A 25,947-nucleotide genomic window follows, 5' to 3' on the forward strand; every position below is an offset into this window, starting at 1 on the left:
CGGGGTTGGGCGGGGCCCCGGGGCGATGGGCGGGGTCCCGGGGCGGCAGGTGCCGCTGGAACCGGGGTTGGGCGGGGTCACGAGGTGGGCGGGGCCCCGGGGCGGCAGGTGCCGCCGGAGCCGCCGGAGCCGCCGGGGCCCGAGCGCGATGGGGCGGCGGGAAACGGCGCTGGGGCTGCTGCTGCTGCTGGGTGAGGGGACACGGTCACACGGGGCGTGCGGGGGGACATGAGGGGAGTTCCAGGGTCCCGAGGGGACGTGGGGGTGTGAGGGGACACGGATCATCTGGGGGACTTGGAGGATCCTGAGGGGAGTTGAGAGGTTGTGGGGGGACATGAGGGTGTGAGGGGAGCTGAGGGACCCTGACGGGATTGTGAGAGTTGCTGAGAAGCTGTGGGGGGACGCGGAGGTGTCGGGGAGCTAAAGGATCCGGAGGGGACACTGAGGTGTGAGGGGACACGGAGGTGTGGGGGAGCTAAAGGGTCCTGAGGGGACACTGAGGTGTGAGGGGACGCGGAGGTGTCGGGGAGCTAAAGGATCCGGAGGGGACACTGAGGTGTGAGGGGACACGGAGGTGTGGGGGAGCTAAAGGGTCCTGAGGGGACACTGAGGTGTGAGGGGACGCGGAGGTGTGAGGGGACACGGAGGGCAGTTACGGGATTGTGAGGGGACACGGAGGTGTGAGGGGACACGGAGGTGTGAGGGGACACGGAGGGCAGTTACGGGATTGTGAGGGGACACTGAGGTGTGGGGGAGTTGAAGGATCCTGAGGGGACACGGAGGGGACACAGGGGGAGTTACGGGATTGTGAAGGGACACTGAGGTGTGAGGGGACACGGGGGGAGTTAAAGGATCCTGAGGGGACACTGAGGTGTGAGGGGACACGGGGGGAGTTAAAGGATCCTGAGGGGACACGGGGGTGTGAGGGGACACGGGGGGAGTTAAAGGATCCTGAGGGGACACGGGGAGGAGTTTAAAGGTTCCTGAGGGGACACGGGGGTGTGAGGGGACATGTCGGGGTGTGGGGGATCACGGGGGGGCATGGCGGCAGGCGAAGGATGCAGAGGGGACAAGGGGGATCCTGAGGGGACAGGGACGTGTTGGGGGGACACAGCGGGGACTCCAGGGGTCCTGAGGGGCCACGGATGGACTGGGGGCAGGGAGGGGACAGGGGGATCATAAGGAGGTGTGGAAGGACACGAGCGGACAGCGGGTGACACGGGGGGAGGTGACACGCGTGTCCCCACCGCTCACATTCCTCGGGGCAGGTTTTTCCGGCTCCGGCCATTGTCCCAGCGCGGGGGGGGGCGGGGGGTGGCCCCGGATGCCTGGGTCCCCTCCCGGATGCCTGGGTCTCCCCCCGCACTCCTGGGACCCCTCCCGCATGCTTGGGTCCCTCCCGAACTCCTGGGTCCCTCCCGAACTCCTGGGTCCCCCCCTCCAGCAGGGGTGTCCCCACAGTGGCTTTGACATCACCGTTGACCCTTGGTGTCCGCAGGTCACTGGGGGACGGTGGCAGCCGAGGAGGAGTCGGGCGAAGGTGGGGGGGGTCCTGGGGTCCCCCTATTTCACCCCAGATCTCTTTCACCACAAAATCCCTTCTTCTCACCCCAAAACCTTTTTCACCCCTAATTTCCCCCCTTTTCCACCTTGACACCTTAAAGGGAGGGGGGGTGTCCCATGTTTTGGGGTGGGGGAGTCCCATGTTCTGGGTGGGGTTCCTGGGTGCTGGTGTCCCACAGAGAGGACATGGGGGGGGGTGTCCCATATTTTGGGGTGGGAGGGTCCTGTATCACATAGGGAGGGGTTGGGAAGGGGGGTCCTGTGATTTGGGGGGATCTGTGGCTTGGGGGGGTGAGTCCTGGGGGTTCTGCGGAACCCCCGACCCCCGTGTCCCCCCAGTTTCATGAGGGATTCCCTGACCCCCCCATGTCCCCCTGTCCTCCGCGTGTCCCCCCAGTCTCGTGTGGGATCCCCTGACCCCCCCCCATGTCCCCCCAGTCTCGTGTGGAACCCCCGATCCCCCGTGTCTTCCTGAACCCCCCCTGTATCCCCCTGACCCCCCGTGTCCCCCTGACCCCCGTGTCCCCCCAGTTCCGTGCGGGACCCCCTGACCCCCCGTGTGCCCCCAGTTCCGTGCGGGACCCCCTGACCCCCCGTGTCCCCCTGACCCCCTGTGTCCCCCCGAACCCCCCGTGTCCCCCTGACTCCCCGTGTCCTCCTGACCCCCGTGTCCCCCCAGTTCTGTGCGGGACTCCCTGACCCCCCGTGTCCCCCTGACCCCCATGTCCTCCTGACCCCCGTGTCCCCCCAGTTCCGTGTGGGACCTCCCTGACCCCCGTGTCCCCCCAGTTCCGTGTGGGACCCCCGTGCGCAGCCGCATCGTGGGGGGCCGGGGGGCGCGGGCCGGTCAGTGGCCCTGGCAGGTCAGCGTCACCTTCCGGGGGCGACACGTCTGTGGGGGGGCCCTGATCGCCCCCCAATGGGTGCTGAGCGCCGCACACTGCTTCCCGCCGTGAGTACCCAAATCACCCCAAAATCACCCCCTGCACCCCAAATAACCCCTTGGACCTCGTATAACCCCCTGAGACTCCCAAAACCTCCCCCGAAACCCCTCTCTATCCCCCCAATTATCCCCCCAGGGCCCCAAATTGCCCCCAAAACCCCCTGGGACCCCCCCCCCAGGCCCCCAATAGACCACTAGGACCTGCCTCAGGACCCCCAATTCCCCACTGGGATCCCAATTCCCCCCAGGACCCTTTGGGACCCTAAATACCCACTCTGGGATCTCCCCCATACCCTAAATAGGCCCCTGGGACGCCTTTGGGACCCCAAATCCCCCACCGGGAACCCAAGTCCCCGCTGGGACCCCAAATCCCCCCGGGACCCCAAATTCCGCATGGGACTCAAAGTCCACCCCTGGGACACCAAATCCCGCCCTGGGACCCCAAGTCCCCCCCAAGACCCCAAATATGCCCTGAGACCCCAAATCCCCCCCCAGGATCCCAATCCCCCCCAGACCCCAATTCCCCCTTGGAAACCCAAATCCCCCTCTGGGATTCCAATTCCCCCCGGGATCCCAAATCTCTCGCTGCGACCCCAAATTCCCGCTGGGACCCCAAATCCCCCTGGGACCCCAAATCCGCATCTGGGACCCCAAATCCCCCCCGGGACCCGAAATTCCCCATGGGACTCAAAGTCCACCCCGGGACCCCAATTACCCCCCGGGACCCCAAATTCTCCCTAGGACCCCAAATCCACATCTGGGCCCCCAAATCCCCCTTGGAACCCCAAATCCCCTTTGGGACCCCAATTCCCCCCTGGGACCCCAAATCTCCCGAAGGACCCCAAATCTCCCCTGGGACCCCAAATCCCCCCAAGGGACCCCAAATTCCTTCTGGGACCCCAAATTCCTGCTGGGACCCCAAATCCACCTTGGAACCCCAAATCCCCCCTCGGGACCCCAAATCCACCCCGGGACCCCAAATCCCCCCTGGGACTTCAAATTCCCGCTGCGACCCCAAGCCTCCCCCTGACACCCCAAATTCCCGCTGGGACCCCAAATCCCCCCCTGGGACCCCAAATCTGCATCTGGGACCCCAAATCCCCCCCGGGACCCGAAATTTCCCATGGGACTCAAAGTCCATCCTGGGACCCCAAATCCCAACTGGGACCCCAAATTCACACTGGGACCCCAAATCCCCACTAGGATCCCAAATCCACATCTGGCCCCCCAAATCCCCCTCCAGGACCCCAAATCCCCTCCTGGGACCCCAAGTGCCCCCAAGGACCCCAAATCTCCCGAGGGACCCCAAATCCTCCTGGGACCCCAATTTCCCCCGTGGGACCCCAAATCTCCCTGGGACCCCAAATCTCCCCTGGGGACACCAATTCCCCTCTGAGACCCCAAATCTCCCCTGGGACACCAAATCCCTCCTGGGACCCCAAATCCCCCCTAGGACCTCAGTTCTCCCAAGGGACCCCAAATCCCCCCTGGGACCCCAAATCTCCCAAGGGACCCCAAATCCCCTCTGGGACCCCAAATTCCTCCTGGGACCCCAAATCCCCCTTAGAACCCCAAATCCCCCCTGGGACTCCAAATTCCCGCTGCGATTCCAAGTCCCCCCCTGGGACCCCAAATCCGCATCTGCGACCCCAAATGCCCCCGGGGACCCGAAATTCCCCATTGGACTCAAAATCCACCCCTGGCACCCCAAATCTGCATCTGGGACCTCAATTCCCCCCTGGGACCCCAAATCCCCCCCTGGGACCCCAAGTGCCCCCCGGGACCCCAAATCCTCCCAGGACCCCAATTCCCCCCTGGGACCCCAAATCTCCTGAGGGACTCCACATCTCCTGAGGGACCCCAAATCCCCCCTGGGACCCCAATTTCCCGTCTGGAACCCCAGTTCCTCCTAGGACCCCAAACCTCCCAAGGGACCCCAAATCTCCCCCGGGGACCCCAATTCCCCCCTGGGACCCCAATCCCCCCCCTAGGACCCCAAATCTCCTGAGGGACCCCAAATCCTCCCAGGACCCCAATTTCCCCCTGGGCCCGCAAATCTTCCAAGGGACCCCAAATCCCCTATGGGACCCCAAATTCCTGCTGGGACCCCAAGTCCACCTTGGAACCCCAAATCCCCCCCTGGGACCCCAAATCCACCCCGGGATCCCAAATGCCCCCTGGGACTCCAAATTCCAGCTGCGACCCCAAGTTCCCCAATGGGACCCCAAATTCCCGCTGGGACCCCAAATCCCCCCTAGGACCCCAATTCCACATCTGAGCCCCCAAATCCCCTCCTGGTACCCCAAGTGTCACCCGGGACCCCAAATTCCCCTGCGACCCCAAATCTCCCAAGGGACCCCAGTTCCCCCCTGGGACCCCAAATTCCCCCCTGGGACCCCAAATCCCCCCAGGACCCCAAATCCCCTCAGGGTCCCCAAATTCCCCTGGGACCCCAAATACCCCCCTGGGACCCCAAATTCCCCCTGTGACCCCAATTCCCACCAGGACCCCAATTCCCCCCTAGTGCCCCAAATCCCCGCCGGGACCCCAGATTCTCCTTTGGCCCCCAAATCCCCCCCAGACCCTGTTTCCCCCCTGGGACTCCAAATTCCCGCTGGGACCCCAATTTCCCCTGTGAAACCCCAATTTCCCCTGGTACCCCAAATCTCCCAAGGGACCCCAAATCTCCCCTGGGGATCCCAATTCCCCCCTGGGACCCCAATCCCCCCTGGGACCCCAAATTCCCCTGGGACCCCAAATCCCCCCTTGGACCTCAATTCCCCCTCGGGACCCCAAATCCTCCCTGGGACCCCAATTTCCCACGGGACCCCAAATCTCCCAAGGGACCCCAAATCCCCTCTGGGACCCCAATTTGCTGCTGGGACCCCAAATCCCCCCTAGGACCCCAAATCCACAGCTGGCCCCCCAAATCCCCCCTGGGGACCCCAAATTCCCTCCTGGGACCCCAAGTGTCGCCTGGGACCCCAAATTCCCCTGGGACCCCAATCCCCCCCGGGACCCCAAATTCCCCTGGGACCCCAAATTCCTCCTGGGATCCCAAATCCTCCCTAGGACCCCAAATTCCCTCCTGGGACCCCAAGTGTCGCCTGGGACCCCAAATTCCCCTGGGACCCCAAATTCCTCCTGGGATCCCAAATCCTCCCTAGGACCCCAAATCCCCTCTGGGACCCCAAGTGCCCCGTGGGACCCCAAATTCCCCCAGGACCCCAAATCCCCCCCTGGGACCCCAAATTCCCCCTGGGACCCCAAATCTGCATCTGGGACCCCACATCCCCCCCCGGGGACCCCAAATCCCCTCCTGGGACCCCAAGTGCCACCCGGGACCCCAAATTCCCCTGGGACCCCAAATCCCCCCGGGACCCCAATTACCCCCGGGACCCCAAATCTCTCGAGGGACCCCAATCCCCCCCAGGACCCCAAATCCCCCTGAGACCCCAAATCTCCCGAGGGACCCCAAATCACCTCTGGGACCCCAAATCCCTCCTGGGACCCCAATCCCCCCCTTGCACCCCAAATCTCCCCGGGACCCCAATCCCCCCCGGGACCCCAATCCCCCCCCCACATTGCCGTGTCCCCCGCTCCGGGGGTGTCCCCATCACGTCCCCGTGTCCCCCCAGGGAGAACCCGGTGTCCGAGTACCGGGTGACACTGGGGGTGCTGCAGCTGCTGTCCCCGCCCCCCGAGGCGCAGGTGCGCGCGGTGGCCTCGGTCACCCGCCACCCGGCCTATCGCGACGGGGACACCGCCGGGGACATCCCCGGGGGACACGGGGACGTGGCCGGGGACATCGCGCTGGCCCGGCTGGACCCCCCCGCACTCATCACGCGCTTGGTGAGACCCGTGTGCCTGCCCGGCCCCGGCGTCACCGTCCCCCCCGGCACCCGCTGCACCGTCACCGGCTGGGGGGACGTGCGCACCGCCGGTGAGTCACCCGGGGAGCTCGGGGACATGGCTGGGACACTTGGGAATGGGTTGGGTGGCACCCGGGGAGCTCGGGGACATGGCTGGGACACTTGGGAATGGGTTGGGTGGCACCCGGGGAGCTCGGGGACAACATTGTGCCACTTGTGACCGGTGGCACTGGGCACACTTGCAACGGTTGGGGACACGATTGGGACACTCGTCCCCAGGTTTGGTGGCACTGGCTGGACCCGGGGTGGATGGGGTCACTTGTCCTGGTGCCCGGGGACCCTTGGGGACACTTGGTGACACGAGTGTCCCCGCAGGTCCCCTCCCGCCGCCCAAGACACTGCAGCAGCTGGAGGTGCCGCTGCTGAGCGCCCGGCAGTGCCGCTGCCTGTACCAGGGGACAGCGGGGACAGAGGGGACAGCGGGAACGCCCGCGGGGGACACGCTCTGCGCCGGCTTCCCCGAGGGACAGCGCGACGCCTGCCAGGTCAGTGCCACCAGGTCACCGTGTCACCTCCCCGGGTCTCCAGCTCAGTGTCCCCAGGGTGACTCTGGGGCTCCCTGTGTCCCGGGGTGACCCCCATGGTGGCTGTGTCCCCTATGTCCCCGGGGTGACTCTGGGGGTCCCTGTGTCCCAGGGGTGACCCCCATGGTGGCTGTGTCCCCACTGTCCCCTGGGTGATCTCCATGGTGGCTGTGTCCCCTATGTCCCCGGGGTGACTCTGGGGGTCCCTGTGTCCCTGGGGTGACCCCTGTGATGACTGTCCCTCCCATTGTCCCCAGGTTGACTCTGAGGGGTCCCCAGGGTGACTCTGGGGTCCCCCATGCTAACCAGTGTCCCCGTTGTCCCCAGGGTGACTCCGGGGGCCCCCTGTCGTGCCGCCTCGGTGACCGCTGGCTGCTGCTGGGGGTGACAAGCTGGGGTGACGGCTGCGGTGTCCCCAACCGCCCCGGCGTCTACACCCGCGCGGCCGCCCACGCCGCCTGGATCGCGGCCACTGCCCCCGACGTCACCCCCCTGCACCCCCTGGGGACGGGGACCCCCGGGGACACCCCTGGGGACACCCCCGGGGACCCCCTGGGACCCTGCGAGGACCTCGAGGGGTGGCACCAACCATTGGACCCCGCGGGGGGGGACACGGGGCGGGCAGCACCAAGTGCCCAGGGGGGAGTGATGCTGCTGCTGGCGCTGGGGGTGCTGGGGGGCACCTGGGGGTGGTGACGGGAGCACCAAAACCGCCTTGTTTCACCCCAAAAAGGCCTTTTGGGACCCCAAAACCACCTCATTTCACCCCAAAAAGACCTTGTGGGACCGCAAAACTGCCTCGTTTCACCATAAAAAGACCTTGTGGGACCCCAAAACCACCTTGTTTCACCCCAAAAAGACCTCGTGGGACCCCAAATCCGCCTCGTTTCACCCCAAGATGACCCCGTGGGACGCCAAAACCACCTCGTTTCACCCCAAAAGGGGCTCATGTGACCCCAAGAAAGACTCAACAAAGGAGCTGATTGCACCCAAAAATAGACTTTATTGATCTAAAAAGGACCCAAACCCGCCTCGTTTCACCTGAAAACGGCACCGGGCGGGGGGGGGGGTGTCCCCAAATCCTGGGGTGGAAGGGACCCCATAACCCAGGGGATTTGCCCCAAAATGCAGAGGGACCCCAAAATCCTGGGGATTCACCCCAGAATCCTGGGGATTTGCCCCAAAACCCAGGGGGACCCCAACATCCTGGGGATTCGCCCCAAAATCCTGGGGATCCACACAAAACCCGGGGGGGGGGACCCCAAAACCCAGGGGATTCGCCACAGAACCCGGGGGACTCCAAAATCCTGGGGATTCGCCCCAAAACGCAGAGGGACCCCAAAATCCTGGGGATTTCCCCCAAAATGCAGAGGGACCCCAAAATCCTGGGGATTTCCCCCAAACTCTCGCCGTCCTCGTCACTTCTTGGGCACTTTGGCCTGTTTGTGCTTCGGGGGGGCCCAGCGCAGGCAGATGGAATCCACTGCGGTAATTAGCGGTAATTAGGGAGGTGGTAATCAAGGGCGGGGCAATTAAGGGGTTCACTGGGGGTTAATGAGTGTTAATTAGCGCTAATTACCAGTGATTGGGGGGGGGGGGTGGGTCTCTTGAGGTGCAAACTGGGGGCACTGGGGGTTCATTTACAAGGGGTTCCTTATGGCCCGGTTCATTAGGAGGGTCCTTAGGGGCTCAGGAGCTGTTAATGAGTGCTAATTAGTGCTAATTAGTGGTGACGGGCGGGGCCTCTTGTACTGGGTGCTCCGGAGGTGCAAACTGGGGGCACTGGGAGGTGTGGGGGTTCAGTTACATGGGGTTCCTCAGGGCTGGGTTCATTATGAGGGTCCTTAGGGGCTCAGGAGCTGTTAATGAGTGCTAATTAGCGCTAATTAGCAGTGATGGGGGGGTCTCTTGTACTGGGCACTGGGAGGTGCAAACTGCGGGCACTGGGAGGTGTGGGGGTTCAGTTACACGGGGTTCAGTTACATATGGTTCCTGAGGGTGAGGTTCATTAGAGGGAGTCCTCAGGGGCTCACAGGTGGTTAACGAGTGTTAATTAGCGCTAATTACCGGTGATGGGGGGTCTCTTGTACTGGGCGCTCCGCAGGTGCTCCTCCACCAGCTTGGGGGTGACGCAGATCACGTGCTGCCCCTTCCAGTACTTGACCATGTTGAGCGACTGCAGCGTGCTGATGATGTCGGACTGCGTGATGCTGGTCATCTGGCTGGGGGGGTTAATGGGGGTCACTGGGAGCACTGGGGGGGTCACTGGGAGCACTGGGGGGCACTGGGGGGGTCACTGGGAGCTGCAGCGTGCTGATGATGTCGGACTGCGTGATGCTGGTCATCTGGCTGGGGGGGTTAATGGGGGTCACTGCGAGCACTGGGGGGGTCACTGGGAGCACTGGGGGACACTGGGGGGGTCACTGGGAGCTGCAGCGTGCTGATGATGTCGGACTGCGTGATGCTGGTCATCTGGCTGGGGGGGTTAATGGGGGTCACTGGGAGCACTGGGGGGGTCACTGGGAGCACTGGGGGGCACTGGGGGGGTCACTGGGAGCTGCAGCGTGCTGATGATGTCGGACTGCGTGATGCTGGTCATCTGGCTGGGGGGGTTAATGGGGGTCACTGCGAGCACTGGGGGGGTCACTGGGAGCACTGGGGGACACTGGGGGGGTCACTGGGAGCTGCAGCGTGCTGATGATGTCGGACTGCGTGATGCTGGTCATCTGGCTGGGGGGGTTAATGGGGGTCACTGCGAGCACTGGGGGGGTCACTGGGAGCACTGGGGGACACTGGGGGGGTCACTGGGAGCTGCAGCGTGCTGATGATGTCGGACTGCGTGATGCTGGTCATCTGGCTGGGGGGGGTTAATGGGGGTCACTGCGAGCACTGGGGGGGTCACTGGGAGCACTGGGGGGGGTCACTGGGAGCTGCAGCGTGCTGATGATGTCGGACTGCGTGATGCTGGTCATCTGGCTGGGGGGGTTAATGGGGGTCACTGGGAGCACTGGGGGGGTCACTGGGAGCACTGGGGGGGTCACTGCGAGCACTGGGGGGGTCACTGGGAGCACTGGGGGGCACTGGGAGCACTGGGGGGCACTGGGGGGGTCACTGGGAGCACTGGGGGGCACTGGGGGGGTCACTGGGAGCTGCAGCGTGCTGATGATGTCGGACTGCGTGATGCTGGTCATCTGGCTGGGGGGGGTGAATGGGGGTCACTGGGAGCACTGGAGGGGTCACTGGGAGCACTGGGGGGGTCACTGCGAGCACTGGAGGGCACTGGAGGGGTCACTGGGAGCATTGGGGGGCACTGGGGGGGTCACTGGGAGCTGCAGCGTCCTGATGATGTCGGACTGCGTGATGCTGGTCATCTGGCTGGGGGGGGTTAATGGGGGTCACTGGGAGCACTGGGGGGGTCACTGCGAGCACTGGAGGGCACTGGGCGGGTCACTGGGAGCACTGGGGGGCACTGGGGGGGTCACTGGGAGCGCTGGGAACACTGGGGGGTCATTGGGGGTTCACTGGGACCACTAAAGTCACTGGGGGGGTCACTGGGAGCACTGGAGGGTTGTCACTGGGAGCACTGGCAGTCACTGGGGGGTCACTGGGCGGGCACTGGGAGCTGCTCGGGGGTCACTGGGAGCACTGGCGGTCACTGGGGGGTCACTGGGGGTCCCACCTGAGGTCCTTGATGGACAGGGTGCCCCGGAAGTCGCGCAGGATCTCCAGCAGCACCCAGGACCAGTAGCTGCGGTAGCTGAGCTTGCCCAGGTCCGACAGCGGCTTCTCGGGGGAGCCCACGGTGTTCTCCAGCTTGGACAGCTCGTAACCTGCGGACCCCGGCGTCCGGGGGGACCCAGGCGTCCGGGGGACACGGGGGTTCAGGGGGACCCAGGAGTGTGGGGAAGGACCCAAGCATTCAGGAGGGACCCAGGCATCCGGGGGACACGGGGGTTCAGGGGGACCCAGGTGTTCAGGAGGGACCCAGGTGTTCAAGGGACACGGAGGTTCAGGGGGACACAGAGGTTCAGGGGGACACGGAGGTTCAGGGGGACACAGAGGTTCAGGGGGACCCAGGCGTCTGGGGGGGACCCAGGCGTCTGGGGGGGACCCAGGCGTCTGGGGGGGTACCCATTTCAGGCCCCCCCACCCCCATTCTGCCCCATACCCCCACTTTACCACCTCCCCCCGTCTCTTCTAAGAATCCCCCAACTCACTTTGGGGACCCCCCCGCCCCATTTTAAGGACCCGCCCCATTTTAAGGAACCTCCCTCACACTTTATGCCCCCCCCCCCCATTTTTGGGGACACCCCCATCTTGGGGACCCCCCCCATCGGTGTCCCCCCCTTTCCCGGCGCGGCGCTCACTGAAGGCGATGAGGAACTTCCCGTAGCCGCGGCGCTGGTACGGCGGCAGCGTCAGGATGCACGCCACGTTGTTCCCGTCCGGAGACTCCTTCTCCTGAGGGCACCGCGGGTGACGCGTCCCCAGGTGTCCCCACATGTCCCCAGGGGTCCCCAGGGGTCCCCACGGACCTTGGAGAAGTAGCCGACGATGTGCGCGCCGTGGCGGTCGACCTCGGTGAGCAGGTAGAACACGAAGGGCTCCACGTCGAAGTAAAGGGTCTTGTGGTCCAGGAACAGCTTGGCCAGCAGGCACAGGTTCTGGCAGTAGATCTGGGGACACGGGGTCACGCGGGGTCGTACGGGTTAACGTGGGGCCGTACAGGGACACAGGGTTACATGGGGTCACACATGGTAACGTGGGGTCACACGGGGACATGCAGGGTCACACGGAGTAACGTGGGCTCACATGGGGACACACAGGGTAATGTGGGGTCACACAGGGTAATGTGGGGTCACACGGGGTCACACAGGGACACACAGGGTAATGTGGGGTCACACAGGGTAACGTGGGGTCACACGGGGACACACAGGGTAATGTGGGGTCACACAGGGTAACATGGGGTCACACAGGGTCACACAGGGTAATGTGGGGTTGCACAGGGACATGGGGTTACACGGGGACACATAGGGTAACATGGGGTCACACGGGGTCACATGGGGACACAGGGCCACATGGGGACACAGGGCCACATGGGGACACAGGGTCACTTGGGGTCACACAGGGTCACGTGATAAGGTGCAACACAGAGAGTTACTAGGGGTCACATAGGGATGTGCGGGAACACGTGGGATCACATGGGGACACGGGGGGATCACATGGGGACACGGGGGGATCACATGGGACACACAGGGTAACATGGGGTCACACGGGGACACAGGGTCACATGGGGTCGCACAGGGTAACGTGGGGTCACGTGGGGACACAGGGTCACACGGGGACACGGCCAGGGGGGACCCGGCGTCACTTGGAGTCACAGGGGACACACAGGGTCACACAGGGTAACGTGGGGTCACACGGGGACAGGGGGACACATGGGGTAACGTGGGGTCACACAGGGACACACAGGGTCACCCGGGGTCACGGTCACCTTGTGGTCCTTGCCGTCCACCTCGTACACCGAGATGTTCCCCTTGCGGTAAATCTCGCGGCCCGGCGGCTGCCGCCACTGGCACTGGCCCTGGGGACACGGGGACACGGCGGCCGGGGTCACACATGTGCCGGGGGGGTCACACGTGTGTCCCGGTGTCCCCAAACACGAGGGGACAGGGGGGCTCAGGCTGCGGGTGGCATTGAGGGGGGCAGCTGCGGAACTGCACGCGTCCCCAAATGTCCCCACGTGCCCCTGAGTGTCCACCCACGTGTGTCCTCCCACCCTTCATGTGTCCCCCATATTCCCAAATGTCCCCACGTGTATCTCCCACGTCCCCCCATGTGTCTCCCATGTCCCCACATATCCCCAAGTGTCCCCAAATGTCCCCATGTCCCCCTGTGTGTCTCCCATGTCCCCCCGTGTCCCCCCATGTGTCTCCTGTGTCCCCATATATCCCCATGTGTTCCTGTGTTCCCACACGTCCCCACAATTGTTCCTGTGTCCCCACACGTGTCCCCACATGTGTCCCCCCCATGTCCCCCCGTACCAGGTGGTGCCGGTAGGTCCTCTCCAGCCCCACCCGTCCCCCTGTGTCCCCACACGTGTCCCCATGTCCCCCGTGTCCCCGTACCAAGTGGTGCCGGTAGGTCCTCTCCAGCTTCATGTACTTGAGGCAGAACTCGCAGATCCAGAGCTTGGGCTGCTTCCCGAACTCCTCGGGGAAGGGCGAGAAGTACCAGGCGTCGATCTCGAAGTGCCCGATGTGGATCTTGTCCACGTACTTGACCTTGGTGATCTGGACAAGGGCAGGGGGACACCTCAGGGACATTGGGGACACCCCCAGACCTTCGGGGACAGCCCAGGACATTGGGGAACCCCCAAGTCTCCCGGTGCCCCACGTGGCTCTTGTCCACGTACTTGACCTTGGTGATCCGGACAACGGGATTGAGGACACCCCAGAGACATTGAGGACACCCCCAGACCCTCGGGGACACCCCAGGGACATTGGGGACACCCCCAGACCCTTGGGGACACCCCCAGACCCTCAGGGACACCCCAGGGACATTGGGGACCCCCGGACTCACGGCCTCGTGCTCCTTCTCCAGCGCGGCTGTGGTGGGATCCATCTCAGCGTAGGTCTGTGGGGACCAGTACAGACCAATAAGGACCAGTAGCTCCTGGTGACCCCTCAGCATCTTACCGGTTCCTCCCACTCCCTCCCAGTGTCCCCCAGTGCTCCCAGTTCCCTCCACTGCCTCCCACTGTCCCCCAGTTCCCCCCTAGTGTCTTCCAGTTCCCACCCACTGCCCCCCACTGTCCCCCAGTTCCCCCCCAGTGTCTCCAACTGTCCCCCAGTATCCCCCAGTTCCACTCCAGTGTCCCCCAGTTCCCCCCATGCCTCCCAGTGCGCTGTCAATGTCCCCCAGTGCTCCCAGTTCCCTTGCAGTGTCCTCCAGTGTCTCCCAGTCCCCACCCAGTGCCTCCCAGTCCCTGCCCAGTGCTTCCCAGTCCCCTCTCAGTGTCCCCCAAGTGACCCCCAGTGTCTCCCACTGTTCCCCAGTTCCCTCACAGCGTCCTGTCACTGTCTCCTATTGTCTCCCAGTCCCCACCCAGTGTCCCCCAGTTCCCTCCCAGTGTCCCCCAGTTCCTTCCCAGTGCCTCCCAGTCCCCCTGCGTCCCCCAGTTCCCCCCCAGTGTTTCCCACTGTCCCCCAGTGCCTCCCAGTCCCCTCCCAGTGCCCCCCAGTGCCCCACTGCCCACCTTCTGCACGTGGTTGATCTCGTCGTGCCTCCGTTTCTGGTTGCGCGTGATCTTCCTCTCGGGCTGCTCGCCCGTGTCCCCCAGCACCGGGTCCCCGCGGCTCCGGGCGCCCTCGCGCAGCGCCAGCCGCCCCTTGGCCACCCACTCGTCCAGCCGCCGGTTAACTGGGAGCACTGGGGTTCACTGGGACAGCCCGGCGCCCTCCCAGTGCTTCCCAGTGCCTCCCAGTGTTCCCAGTACTCACAGCCCACGTAGTGCACGTAGAACTCCTCCCGGCCCTCCTGCTCGTTCAGTCGCGACTGGATCACCTCGGCGGGGTCTGCGGAGCAGGACCAGTTACCCCCTGACACTGGGACCAGTTACCCCCTGACACTGGGACCAGTTACCCCCTGACACTGGGACCAGTAAGAGCCTGGCACTGGGACCAGTTACCCCCTGACACTGGGACCAGTGAGAGCCCGGCACTGGGACCAGTTATCCCCTCACACTGGGACCAGTGAGAGCCTGGCACTGGGACCAGTTAAGCCCCAGCACTGGGACCAGCTAACTCCCAGCACTGGGACCGGGCAGTGGGGGAACCCCCCTCCCAGTTTGGGCCGGGGGGGATGGGGTTTGTAGGGGTCCCGGTTGTCCCAGGCTCACCATAACAGGGTTTGTACTGGTCCCAGTCCATCCCACTCCCCTCCCAGTATATCCCAGTAGCCCGGTAACCCTCTCCTGCTCCCTCCCAATCCCCCCAGTGGCCCCAATACCCTCCCAGTCCCCCCTAATCCCCTCCCAGCCCCCACCAGTGCCCCCCAACCCCCTCCCAGTGCCCTCGAGTCCCCTCCCAGTCTCTCCCAGTCCCCCCAATCCCCTCCAAGTCCCCCCCAGCCCATCCCAGTGCCCCCCAATCCCCTCCCAGCCCCCCCAGTTTCCCCCTAACCCCCTCCCAGCCCCCGTAGTGCCCCCCAATCCCCCCCAGCGCCCGTCCCGGTTCCGCTCACGCCATGTCCCGTCCGCCCGCCGGCACAGATACGTCTCCCCGATCTCCACCGTCACCTCCGCGTCCCGCGGGGCCGGCGCCGCGCCAGGGCCCCTCCCGCCGGCCGCCGCCGCCTCCTCGGGGCCGCCCCCGCCCGGGGCCGCCTCGGGAACCGGCCCGGGACCCCCGGGACCCCCCGGGCCCGCGGGGCCCCCGGAGCCTCCGCCCGCTGCGGCCTCCGCCATCGCCCTGCGCTGAGGCGGCGCGCCGGAAGTGGCGTCAGAGCTGCGACGCGGAGGGGGGTGAGCGCGTGATTCAGCGTTGCCAGGAGACGGGAACGGAGCCGGAAGTGGCGGGGGCCGCGCGTTGCTAGGAGACGGGGAATACACCCGGAAGTGGCGGGGGCCACGCGTTGCTAGGAGACGGGGAATACACCCGGAAGTGGCGACGGGGAATACACCCGGAAGTGGCGGGGGCCGCGCGTTGCTAGGAGACGGGGAGTACACCCGGAAGTGGCGGGGGCCGCGCGTTGCTAGGAGACGCTCGGGGGCCCGATCCTGTCCCCCCCAGTGTCCCCCACTGCCTCCCAGTCCCCCCAGTGTCCCCCCAGTGTCCCCCAGTCCACCCAGTGTCCCCCCAGTGTCCATCCAGTGCCTCACAGTTCCTCCGCAGCACCTCCAGGTCCACCCAGTGTCCCCCCAGTGTCCCCCAGTTCCCTCCCAGTGTCCCCAGTGTCCCCCAGTCCCCCAGTGTCGCTGGTAAAATGTCCCCAAATGTCCCCAAACCAGCTCCCAGTCCCCCCCGACCCCTCCCAGCGCTCCCAGTGCTCCCAGTAACCCCAGTCAGGAACGGCACTGTTCACCGTTTATTGCCAAACCGGGGGGGACACAGGGGACACGGGGACCTGGGGACCTGGGGACACGGGGACCTGGGGACGGTCCTGGGGGTGTGGGGGATGTGGCCTTGGGACACCACGATGGGTCTCAGGATGTTCCTGGTGGATCTCAGGATGGTTCTTGATGGACCTCAGGATGGATCATGGACACCATGATCGGTCTCAGGATGGTGTTGATGGATCTCAAGATGGTTCCTGATGGATCTCAAGACAGTTCTTGATGGGTCTCAAGATGGTTCTTGACGGACGTCAAGATGGTTCTTGATGGACCTCAAGATGGTTCTTGATGGACCTCAGGATGCTCTTGATGGCCCTCAGGATGGTTCTTGATGGACCTCAAGATGGTTCTTGGTGGACCTCAGGATGCTCTTGATGGACCTCAGGATGCTCTTGATGGACTTCAAGATGGTTCTTGGTGGACCTCAGGATGCTCTTGATGGATGTCAGGATGCTCTTGATGGACCTCAGGATGCTCTTGATGGACGTCAAGATGGTTCTTGATGGACCTCAAGATGGTTCTTGGTGGACCTCAGGATGCTCTTGATGGATGTCAGGATGCTCTTGATGGACGTCAGGATGCTCTTGATGGCGCTCAGGATGCTCTTGATGGCCCTCAGGATGGCTCATGGACGCGGCGCCGGTTCTCACGCCGCGCCGGCTCCGCCGCGGTCACTCGCGGTGCGTGCGCAGGTGCTTGCTGAAGGCCGAGCTCCACGCGAACGTCTTCCCGCACCGCCCGCAGGCGAACGGCCGCCGGCCCGTGTGCGCGTGCCGGTGCTCCAGCAGGTTGCCGCTCTGCCGGAACCGCTTGCCGCAGTCGGCGCAGGCGAAGGGGCGCTCGCCGGTGTGCGTGCGCCGGTGCTTGGCCAGGTGCGAGCTCTGGCAGAAGCGCTTGCCGCAGTCGGCGCAGGCGAAGGGGCGCTCGCCGGTGTGGGTGCGCCGGTGCTGCCGCAGGTTGCCGCTCTGCCGGAACGCCTTCCCGCACTCCCCGCACCGGAACGGCCGCTCCGCGCCGTGCGTGCGCCGGTGCTTGGCCAGGTACGAGCCCAGCGCGAAGCTCTTCCCGCAGTCGCCGCAGCGGTGCCGCCGCGCCGCGCCGTGCGTGCGCCGGTGCTGCGCCAGGTTGGAGCTCTGGCTGAAGATCTTCCCGCACTCGCGGCACGCGAACGGCTTCTCGCCGGTGTGGGTGACGCGGTGCCGCAGCAGCTTGGAGCTCTGTGCGAAGCCCTTGCCGCACGCCTCGCACCGGAATCGGTCGGCGGCGGCGGCGGCGCGGAGCGGCGGCGGTGGTGGTGGTGGCGCCGGGTGGTGGCGGCGCCGGTGCCGCGCCAGCTGCGCGGTGCCCGTGAAGCGTTGCGGGCACAGCGGGCACGGGAAGGCACCGGCGTGCGCCTGGAGGTGCAGCAGGAACGTGGGCGCGTGGCGGAACCAGCGCCCGCACTCAGGGCAGCGCTGGGCGCCGGCGGCATCGGTGGCGCCGGCGGGAAGGCCCACGGGGTTCCCCAGGGATCCGTGGGCGCCACCGGGGTGCTGGGGGCCGGGGGGAACACGCGCTGTGGTGGCACCGGTGTGGGGTCCATCGAGCGGCTCGTGATGTTCCTTCCAACATCTGCCATCTCCATGGTCACCACCGACCTTCTCATGGTGCTCCTTCCCATCCTCCATGGTGTCACCACCATCTCCATGGTCACCACCGACCTTCTCGTGGTGCTCCTTCCCATACTCCATGGTGTTGTCACCATCTCTATGGTCACCACCGACCTTCTCATGGTGCTCCTTCCCATCCCCCATGGTGTCACCACCATCTCCATGGTCACCACCGACCTTCTCGTGGTGCTCCTTCCCATCCTCTGTGGCGTCACCACCATCCTTGGTGTCACCACCGACCTTCTCATGATGTTCATTCCAACGTGCACCATTCACCATGGTATCACCACCATCCCCATGGTCTCCACCAACCTTCTCATGGTGCCTCTTCCCATCCACTGTGGCATCACCACCACCTCCATGGTCTCCACCAACCTTCTCATAGTGCCCCTTCCCATCCACTGTGGCATCACCACCACCTCCATGTTCTCCACCAACCTTCTCATGATGTTCATTCCAACCTCCACCGTCCACCGTGGCATCACCACCACCTCCATGTTCTCCACCAACCTTCTCATGATGTCCCCTCCACCGTCCGCCCCCCTCCCGGCGCTGCCGCCCCCCGTGGGCCCCTCTCCGGTGCTTGGCCAGGTCGGAGCTGACGCCGAAGCGGCGCCCGCAGTCGGCGCAGGCGTAGGGCCGCTCGCCCGTGTGCGTGCGCCGGTGCGTGGCCAGCGTGGACCTCCTCCCGAAGGCCCTCCCGCAGTCGGCGCAGGCGAAGGGGCGCTCCCCGGTGTGGGTGCGCCGGTGGTGGGCCAGCGTGGAGCTCTGGCTGAAGCGGGCGCCGCACTGGCCGCAGCAGAAGGGCTTCTCGCCCGTGTGGACGCGCTGGTGCTCCAGGAGCGTGGACCCGCGGGCGAACGCCTGCAAGCGGGACGGCGAGAAGAGCAGATCGGGGAGTTAGGGCGGGGGGACGACCCTGGAGGTCGTCCAGTCTTGGACTTGGTCAATTCGGCCAACTGGGTCAACTGGGTCAACTTGGTCAGCGTGGTCAACATGGTCAACTTGGTCAACTGGGTCAACTGGGCCAACTTGGTCAATGTGGTCAACTTGGCCAACTGGGTCATCTGGGCCAACTGGGCCAACTGGGTCAACTTGGTCAATGTGGTCAACTTGGCCAACTTGGTCAACGTGGTCAACTTGGCCAACTTAGCCAACTGGGCCAACTGGGTCAACTTGGCCAACTGGGTCAACTGGGCCAACTTGGTCAACGTGGTCAACTTGGCCAAGTGGGTCAACTGGGCCAACTCGGTCAACTTGGCCAACTGGGCCAACTGGGCCAACTTGGTCAACGTGGCCAACTGGGTCAACTTGGTCACCTCAGTCAACTGGGCCAACGGGGCCAACTGGGCCAACTCAATGTTGACCCAAGGCCAAAGTGTCCCCAAGAACGTCCCCCAAGCCTCCCCCAAGGGACCCAAAATCCGCCCCAAAATACCTCAAAGGCCCCCAAATCCCCCTCAAAGTCCCCCCAAAATCCTCACCCACCCCAGAGGCCCCAAGGGGACCCCAATACCCCCCAAACCAACCCCCCAGAGCTACCCGACCCCGGTAATTAACGGAGATAACGAAGGTAATTAGCACTGGCCTTGCCGCACTCCCCGCAGCGGTGGGGACGTGGCGGGGGGGTGGCCGCGGTGGCACCTTCGGTGTCATCGGCATCACCTGCAGGGGACAACGGGGGTCAACTGTGCCTCAGTTTCCCTGTGACACCCTGGGGACACCAGTGGGGACACCAATGGGGAGACCAATGGGGAGACCAATGGGGACACCCCAGGGGACACCAACGGGGACACCCCGGGGACACCCTGGGGACAGCCGGGGACTCGGTTGTGCCTGTGTCCCCGTGACTCACCCGGTGGCCGCGTGGTGGCCGGTCCTGGTCCCGGTGACAGTTCCGGTGTCATTGAGGAGCTGTGGGGGTCGGGTCCTTGTCCCCAACCCCGTGTGCATGTCCCCAACGCCAACCCGTGTCCCCATCTCAGTGTCCCCATCCTCCTCTCCATCCTGGTCCCCATGTCCCTGTCCCCACCCCCATGTCCCCCTCCCCACATCCCCATCCTTGTCCCCATCCCCGTGTCCCCCTCCCCGTGTCCCCAACCCCACATCCCCATGTCCCCCTCCCCTTGTCCCCATCCTTGTCCCCATGCCCCTGTCCCCAACCCCACATCCCCGTGTCCCCATCCTGGTGTCCCCATCCCTGTGTCCCCCTCCCCATGCCCAAGTCCATGTCCCTGTCCCCCTCCCCATGTCCCCCTCCCCACATCCCCATCCTTGTCCCCATCCCCATGTCCCCATCCCCGTGTCCCCCTCCCCACGTCCCCCTCCCCATGTCCCCATGTCCCTGTCCCCAACCCCACATCCCCCTCCCCGTGTCCCCATCCTTGTCCCCATCCCCGTGTCCCCACGTCCCCGTGTCCCCCTCCCCGTGCCCCCCTCCCTTTGTCCCCGTCCCCACGCCCCCCTGTCCCCACCTGCGGTCCCCGTGTCCCGGGCGGGTCCCGTTGCCGCCGCCGTCCCCGCCCTGGGGGTGACAATGGGGGTGACAATGAGGGTGACAATGGGGGTGACCCCGGGGTGAGTCCCCCCGCCCTGCAGGGGGCGCTTCCCGCCCCCCCGCGCCCGCAGCGCCCCCTGCCGGCCCCGCTCACCGCCATGCTGCCGCGGGGGCTGCTGGGAAACGCGCCCGCACGTCACGTGGGGGGGGCGGGGCTTCCAGGCGCTTCCGCTTCCGCCTCCCGAACGCCTGGGTCCCCTGCGCGCCGGGTGAGTCCCTCGTTAGTTAATTAACGGCAGCCCAGCCAATTAACGGCGATTAATTAATTGCGCTTCGGGGGGGAATCCGAAATTCTCCGCGTTCGTGGCGACCCGAACTCGTTTAACCCGTGGAATTGATCGCAGTTAATTAATTGCATTGATTAGGACCCAGCTAATTAATGGCGTTGGTTGGGGTTCATCGCTGTAGCCCCTGGTTTGGGTTTTAATTAACGCGATGGGTTAATGCAGCAGATTATTGCAACGAGCTTAAGGCTGCAGAGATAACTTGTACTGCAATTAAAGGGACGCAATTAACTGCAATTAATGCAGTGGGTTACGTTAATTGGGGTCGTAATTAACGCCATGGGTCGATGCAGCGAATGACTGCGATTACTCCGATTACTGCAGCGAGTTCAAAGCTGCAACCGTGACTTGAAGTGCGGTTATTAATGCAATTAATGCAATTAGTGCAACTAAGTTAAAGGGGCGCGATTAACAGCGGGTTAATTAGGCTGGTAATTAAGCGTTAATCGCTAATCAACTCCTTTGTCGCCCCCCAGGCCGCAGCTCTCAGCCCCGCCCCCCCATCCCCGCGGGCCAATGGCGCAGCGCCGTGCGGGTGGGGGGCGTGGTCTCCCCGGCGGGGCGGGGGGGCGTGTCCCTGAGGCCGGGGGGCGTGTCCCCGAGGCGGGGGGGCGTGTCCCTGAGGCTGGGGGGCGCGTCCCCGGGGCCGGGGGGCGTGTCCCTGAGGCGGGGGGGCGTGTCCCTGAGGCCGGGGGGCGTGTCCCCGAGGCGGGGGGGCGTGTCCCCGGGCCCGGGGGGCGGTACCGGGCGCGGTGGTGCCGGCTGCGGCGCGCGGCGCGGGCGCTGGTTTTCCAGAACGGGGCGCTGGTGGATGAGCTGGCGCGGCTGGAGCGGAAGTGGCTGCGCGCGCGGCACGAGCGGCGCTTCCTGCTGGCGCGGCTGCTGCGCCTCAGCCGGGACACGCCCCCTCCCGCCCCGCCCCGCGACCTGCCGGCCAATGGGGACGCGCCCGCCGCCGGGGACACGCCCACCGCGCGGGAGGGGGGGAGCAGGAGGGCGAGGAGGGGAGGGGGAAAGGGGGCGGCAGTGGGGTCGCTGGGGTCAGTGATGGGGTCAAGGGAGGGGGGTGGGGCAATGGGGTCGGTGGGGTCAAGGGAGGGGGTGGGGTCAATGGGGTCAAGGGATGGGGCATGGTCAATGGGATCAACCAATGGGAGTGGGTCTAAAGATGGGGCGTGGTCAATGGGGTCAAGCAATGGCGGTGGGCCAATGGGGTCAAGGGATGGGGCGTGGCCAAGTAATGGGGGTGGGTCGGAAGATGGGGCGTGGTCAATGGGGTCAACCAATGGGGGTGGGTCAATGGGGCCAAGGGATGGGGCGTGGTCAACAGGGTCAACCAATGGGGGTGGGTTGAAAGAAGATGGGGTGTGGTCAATAGGGTCAACCAACGGGGTGGGATCAGGGGATGGGGTGTGGCCAATGGGGTCGAGGGTTGACCCAACACCCAACGGCCCCGACCTGGGTGTGTCCCCGGCCGCCATCTTGAGCCCCGCCCACGACCCCCCCGGCCCGCCGGCCGCCATCTTGAGCGGGGGGCGGGGCAAGGGCCCCCTGGGGCCAATGGCGTCCGACGACGACGACGACGATGACGACGACGACCCCGCCTTCCCCTACGCCTTCCTCAGCAGCCCCGCCCACTCCGACGACTGACCCCGCCCCCTCAATAAACCACGGCGGCGCCATCTTGGGCGTGTTTATTGCGGCCGCGGCGCCGCCGCCGCCTCCCATTGGATGTTGTGGTAGCAGCGGGCGACGTCGGGGTGGCCGGCGAGAGCCTCCAGGAGGCGCCGCGCGCGCTCCCCCGCCCCCCCCGGCAGCGCCGCGCGCGCCCGCGGCACGAACTCCACCGCGGCCTCCAGGGGGCGCAGCCCCGCCCCCTCCAGGGCGCGCGCCACGGCGGCCACGGCGCCCGGGGGGCACAGGAACTGCGGGAGGACACACGGACGGACACACGGACAGATGGACGGACACACGGACAGACGGATGGACACAGACGGGGGTCAGCGGGGGAACAAGGGGGTGGGCGGTGGTCAAGGGGTGGCCAATGGGGTTGGGGATGGTCAATAAATGCTCAAGGTTGATTGGCCATGGCCAAGACCACTTGTGTCCCAGCCCCGCCCCATTCAGCCCCGCCCACCTTGAGCCCCACCTCTTCCAGCCCCGCCCGCCTTGTGCTTCACCCACCCTGAGCCCCACCCACCCTGAGCCACACCTCCCCTGAGCCCCACCCACTTTGAGCCCCACCCCCTCCAGCCCCACCCACCTTGAGCCTCACACCTTCAGCCCTGCCCACCTTGACCCCACCCACCATGAGCCCCACCCCCCACGAGACACGCCCCCTCCAGCCCTGCCCCCTCAGCCCCACCCACCTTGAGCCCCACCTCCTCTAAGCCCCACCCACCTTGCACCTCACACCTTCAGCCCCACCCACCATGAGCCCCACCCCCTCCAGCCCCACCCACCATGAGCCCCACCCACCTTGAGCCCTGCCCCCTCAAGCCCCACCCACCTTGAGCCCCACCCCCTCCAGCCCCACCCACCTTGAGCCTCACACCTTCAGCCCCGCCCACCTTGACCCCACCCACCACAAGCCCCACCCCCTCCAGCCCCACCCACCTCGGGCCCCATTTCCTCCAGCCCCACCCAGCATGAGCCCCACCCACTGCGAGCCCCACTCACCTTGAGCCCCGCCCCCTCCAGCCCCACCCACCTTGAGCCCCGCCCCCTCGTCGTCCTCCTCCACGTCGGTGGCTCCGACGTCCAGCGCCGTCTCCAGCGCCCCCTCCAGGCTGAGCGGGCGCCCCTGGGCGTCGCCGGGCGCCACCCGCACCACGCCCTTCTCCTCGAACCCGCCCCGCGGCGCCTCCCACAGCGCCCCCCTGTGGGCGGGAGGACGCGCCCTCAGCCCCGGACGCCCGGGTCCCTCCCGGACGCCCGGGTCCGCCGCGCGGGACCCACCCGTGCTGGGCGAGCAGCAGGCGGACGTCGCGCTGGCTCCGCCGTGGGTCGTCGGTGACGATCTCCAGCAGGATGGCGGCGCCACCGGGGCCTCGGGCCTCGCACAGCAGCCGCGTGTCCGGCGACGGCCGCTCCTGCAGCAGGGGGCGCTCAGCGACCCCCCAAGGACCGCGTCCGCCCGTCCGTCCGTCCGTCCCCCCCCCGGACGTACCGCGCTCTGGATGGCGGCCGCGATGGTCGCCTTGGGCATGTTGTTGGCGCGACACTGCTCCACCACGTTGGCCAACTGCGCGTTGAGCGCCGGGTCCGGGCCGCCCTCTGCGGGGGACCCAAGGAGCCAATGGGGTCCCACCGAGACCACCAGGAGCCAATGGGGTCCCACCAACCCCCCAAGGAGCCAATGGGGTCCCACCAACCCCCCAAGGAACCAGTGGGGTCCCACCAACCACCCAAGGAACCAATGGGGTCCCACCAACCACCCAAGGAACCAATGGGGTCCCACCAACCCCCTCAGGAACCAATGGGGTCCCACCAACCCCCCGAAGAACCAATGGGGTCCCATCAACCACCCAAGGAACCAATGGGGTCCCACCCTGCAAAGATGACCCGGTTGGGTCCCCCCCACCCATAGAAGCCCCAGTTGGGTCCCATGGAAGCCTCGGTTGGGTCCCCACCACCCCCCACAGAAGCCCTGGTTGGGTCCCATGGACGCCCCGGTTGGGTCCCCCCCACCCACGGAAGACCCGGTTGGGTCCCATGGAAGCCCCAGTTGGGTCCCCCCCACCCATGGACGCCCTGGTTGGGTCCCATAGATGACCCGGTTGGGTCCCCACACCCCTGGCTGCCCCGGTTGGGTTCCCACCCCCCACAGACGACCCGGTTGGGTTCCCACCCCCCATAGACGCCCCGGTTGGGTTCCCACCCCCCATAGACGCCCCGGTTGGGGCCCCCCCAGCCATGGCCGCCCCGGTTGGGTTCCCACCCCCCATGGATGCCCCAGTTGGGTCCCCCCCGCCCATGGCCGCCCTGGCTGGGTTCCCACCCCCCATGGCCGCCCCGGTTGGGTTCCCACCCCCCATGGACGCCCTGGTTGGGTCCCCCCTGCCCATGGCCGCCCCGGTTGGGTTCCCACCCCCCATGGCCGCCCCAGTTGGGTTCCCACCCCCCATGGACGCCCTGGTTGGGTCCCCCCTGCCCATGGCCGCCCCGGTTGGGTTCCCACCCCCCATGGACGCCCCGGTTGGGTTCCCACCCCCCATGGCCGCCCTGGTTGGGTTCCCACCCCCCACGGATGCCCCGGTTGGGTCCCCCCCGCCCATGGCCGCCCCGGTTGGGTTCCCACCCCCCATGGATGCCCCGGTTGGGTCCCCCCCGCCCATGGCCGCCCCGGTTGGGTTCCCACCCCGCCGGCCGCCCCCGTGCCGCCCCCCGTGCCGCCCCCGTGCCGTACCCCGAGCCGCGGAGCGCAGCAGCATCGCCAGGCGCTGGAAGGTGCGGCTGCGCTGGGCGTCGCGCGGGCCCTTGACGTTGCGCACCTTGGACCAGCGGTTGTGCCCGGCCCCGCGCCACGGCGCCCACGGCCACCCCGGCCACCCCGCGGCCACCAACCGCGGCCACCGCCACAGCGACACCGCCATGGCGCTGCGGGACACGCGTCAGCGGGGACCCGGGCGGCCGGGGGGACCCCAGAGAGGGACCCGGGCGCCTGGGCCACCCCAATGGGGACCCGGGCATCTGGGGAGTCCCCCAATGGGGACCCGGGCGGCCGGGGGGACCCCAGAGAGGGACCTGGGCGCCTGGGCCACCCCAATGGGGACCCAGGCATCTAGGGCACCCCAATGGGGACCCAGGCGTCCGGGACATCCCAATGGGGACCCAGGCGTCCGGGCAGAACCCCAATGGGGACCCGGGCATCCCGGGAGACCCCAATGGGGACTCGGGAGTTCAGGGGCACCCCAGTGGGGACCCAGGCGTCCGGGGAGACCCCCAACAGGGGACCCAGGCATCTAGGGCACCCCAATGGGGACCCAGGCGTCCAGGAAGACCCCCAATAGGAGACCCAGACATCCAGGACACCCCAATGGGGACCCGGGCGTCCGGGGAGAACCCCAATGGGAGAACCAGGAGTTCAGGGGAGATCCCCAACAGAGGACCCAGGCGTTCGGGGAGACCCCAGAGAGGGACCCAGGCGTCCGGGAGCCCAGTAGAGGACCCAGGCGTTCGGGGAGACCCCAGAGAGGGACCCAGGCGTCCGGGAGCCCAGTAGAGGACCCAGGCGTTCGGGGAGACCCCAGAGAGGGACCCAGGCGTCCGGCAACGCGCCCCCCAACTCACCGCGTCCGGGGGACCCAGGCGTCCGAGGGACCCAGGCGTCCGAGGGCAGCCCCGCCCCTTCCCGCCGCAGGGGCCGCTGGGTAACCCC

At 66.4% G+C, this 25,947-nt stretch overlaps 4 protein-coding genes across 4 annotated transcripts; 1 reads left to right on the plus strand and 3 right to left on the minus strand.

The window, feature by feature from the left end:
* Window positions 1-76: 76 nt before the first annotated feature.
* Window positions 77-7,960, plus strand: LOC136114214 (serine protease 33-like). Its single transcript, XM_065859537.2, has 6 exons — window positions 77-191; window positions 1,499-1,540; window positions 2,353-2,515; window positions 6,145-6,449; window positions 6,754-6,923; window positions 7,290-7,960. The coding sequence occupies exons 1-6, from the start codon at window positions 149-151 to the stop codon at window positions 7,656-7,658; spliced, it is 1,092 nt and encodes a 363-aa protein (XP_065715609.1). The 5' UTR covers window positions 77-148; the 3' UTR covers window positions 7,659-7,960.
* KAT8 (lysine acetyltransferase 8) lies at window positions 7,946-15,456 on the minus strand. The gene is made up of 11 exons (XM_065859536.2): window positions 15,207-15,456; window positions 14,465-14,539; window positions 14,221-14,384; window positions 13,545-13,598; window positions 13,091-13,255; window positions 12,457-12,546; window positions 11,498-11,638; window positions 11,330-11,423; window positions 10,642-10,792; window positions 9,030-9,184; window positions 7,946-8,445 (listed from the first exon to the last, which is right to left on the minus strand). The coding sequence occupies exons 1-11, from the start codon at window positions 15,427-15,429 to the stop codon at window positions 8,381-8,383; spliced, it is 1,377 nt and encodes a 458-aa protein (XP_065715608.1). The 5' UTR covers window positions 15,430-15,456; the 3' UTR covers window positions 7,946-8,380.
* A 580-nt stretch (window positions 15,457-16,036) lies between these two features.
* Window positions 16,037-20,848, minus strand: LOC136114222 (uncharacterized). The gene is made up of 6 exons (XM_071801329.1): window positions 20,822-20,848; window positions 20,378-20,481; window positions 20,201-20,250; window positions 19,582-19,605; window positions 19,315-19,391; window positions 16,037-18,590 (listed from the first exon to the last, which is right to left on the minus strand). The coding sequence occupies exons 1-6, from the start codon at window positions 20,846-20,848 to the stop codon at window positions 16,749-16,751; spliced, it is 2,124 nt and encodes a 707-aa protein (XP_071657430.1). The 3' UTR covers window positions 16,037-16,748.
* A 1,397-nt stretch (window positions 20,849-22,245) lies between these two features.
* On the minus strand, window positions 22,246-25,932 carry TACO1 (translational activator of cytochrome c oxidase I). Its single transcript, XM_071801378.1, is given in 6 exon segments — window positions 22,246-22,492; window positions 23,278-23,514; window positions 23,516-23,659; window positions 23,737-23,843; window positions 24,976-25,166; window positions 25,860-25,932. Coding segments are annotated over 5 exon segments (906 nt in total). The 5' UTR covers window positions 25,163-25,166; window positions 25,860-25,932; the 3' UTR covers window positions 22,246-22,261.
* Between the last annotated feature and the right edge of the window lie 15 nt (window positions 25,933-25,947).

The sequence above is a fragment of the Patagioenas fasciata genome, chromosome 37 (assembly GCF_037038585.1).
Source record: "Patagioenas fasciata isolate bPatFas1 chromosome 37, bPatFas1.hap1, whole genome shotgun sequence".
Classification (NCBI taxonomy): domain Eukaryota; kingdom Metazoa; phylum Chordata; class Aves; order Columbiformes; family Columbidae; genus Patagioenas; species Patagioenas fasciata.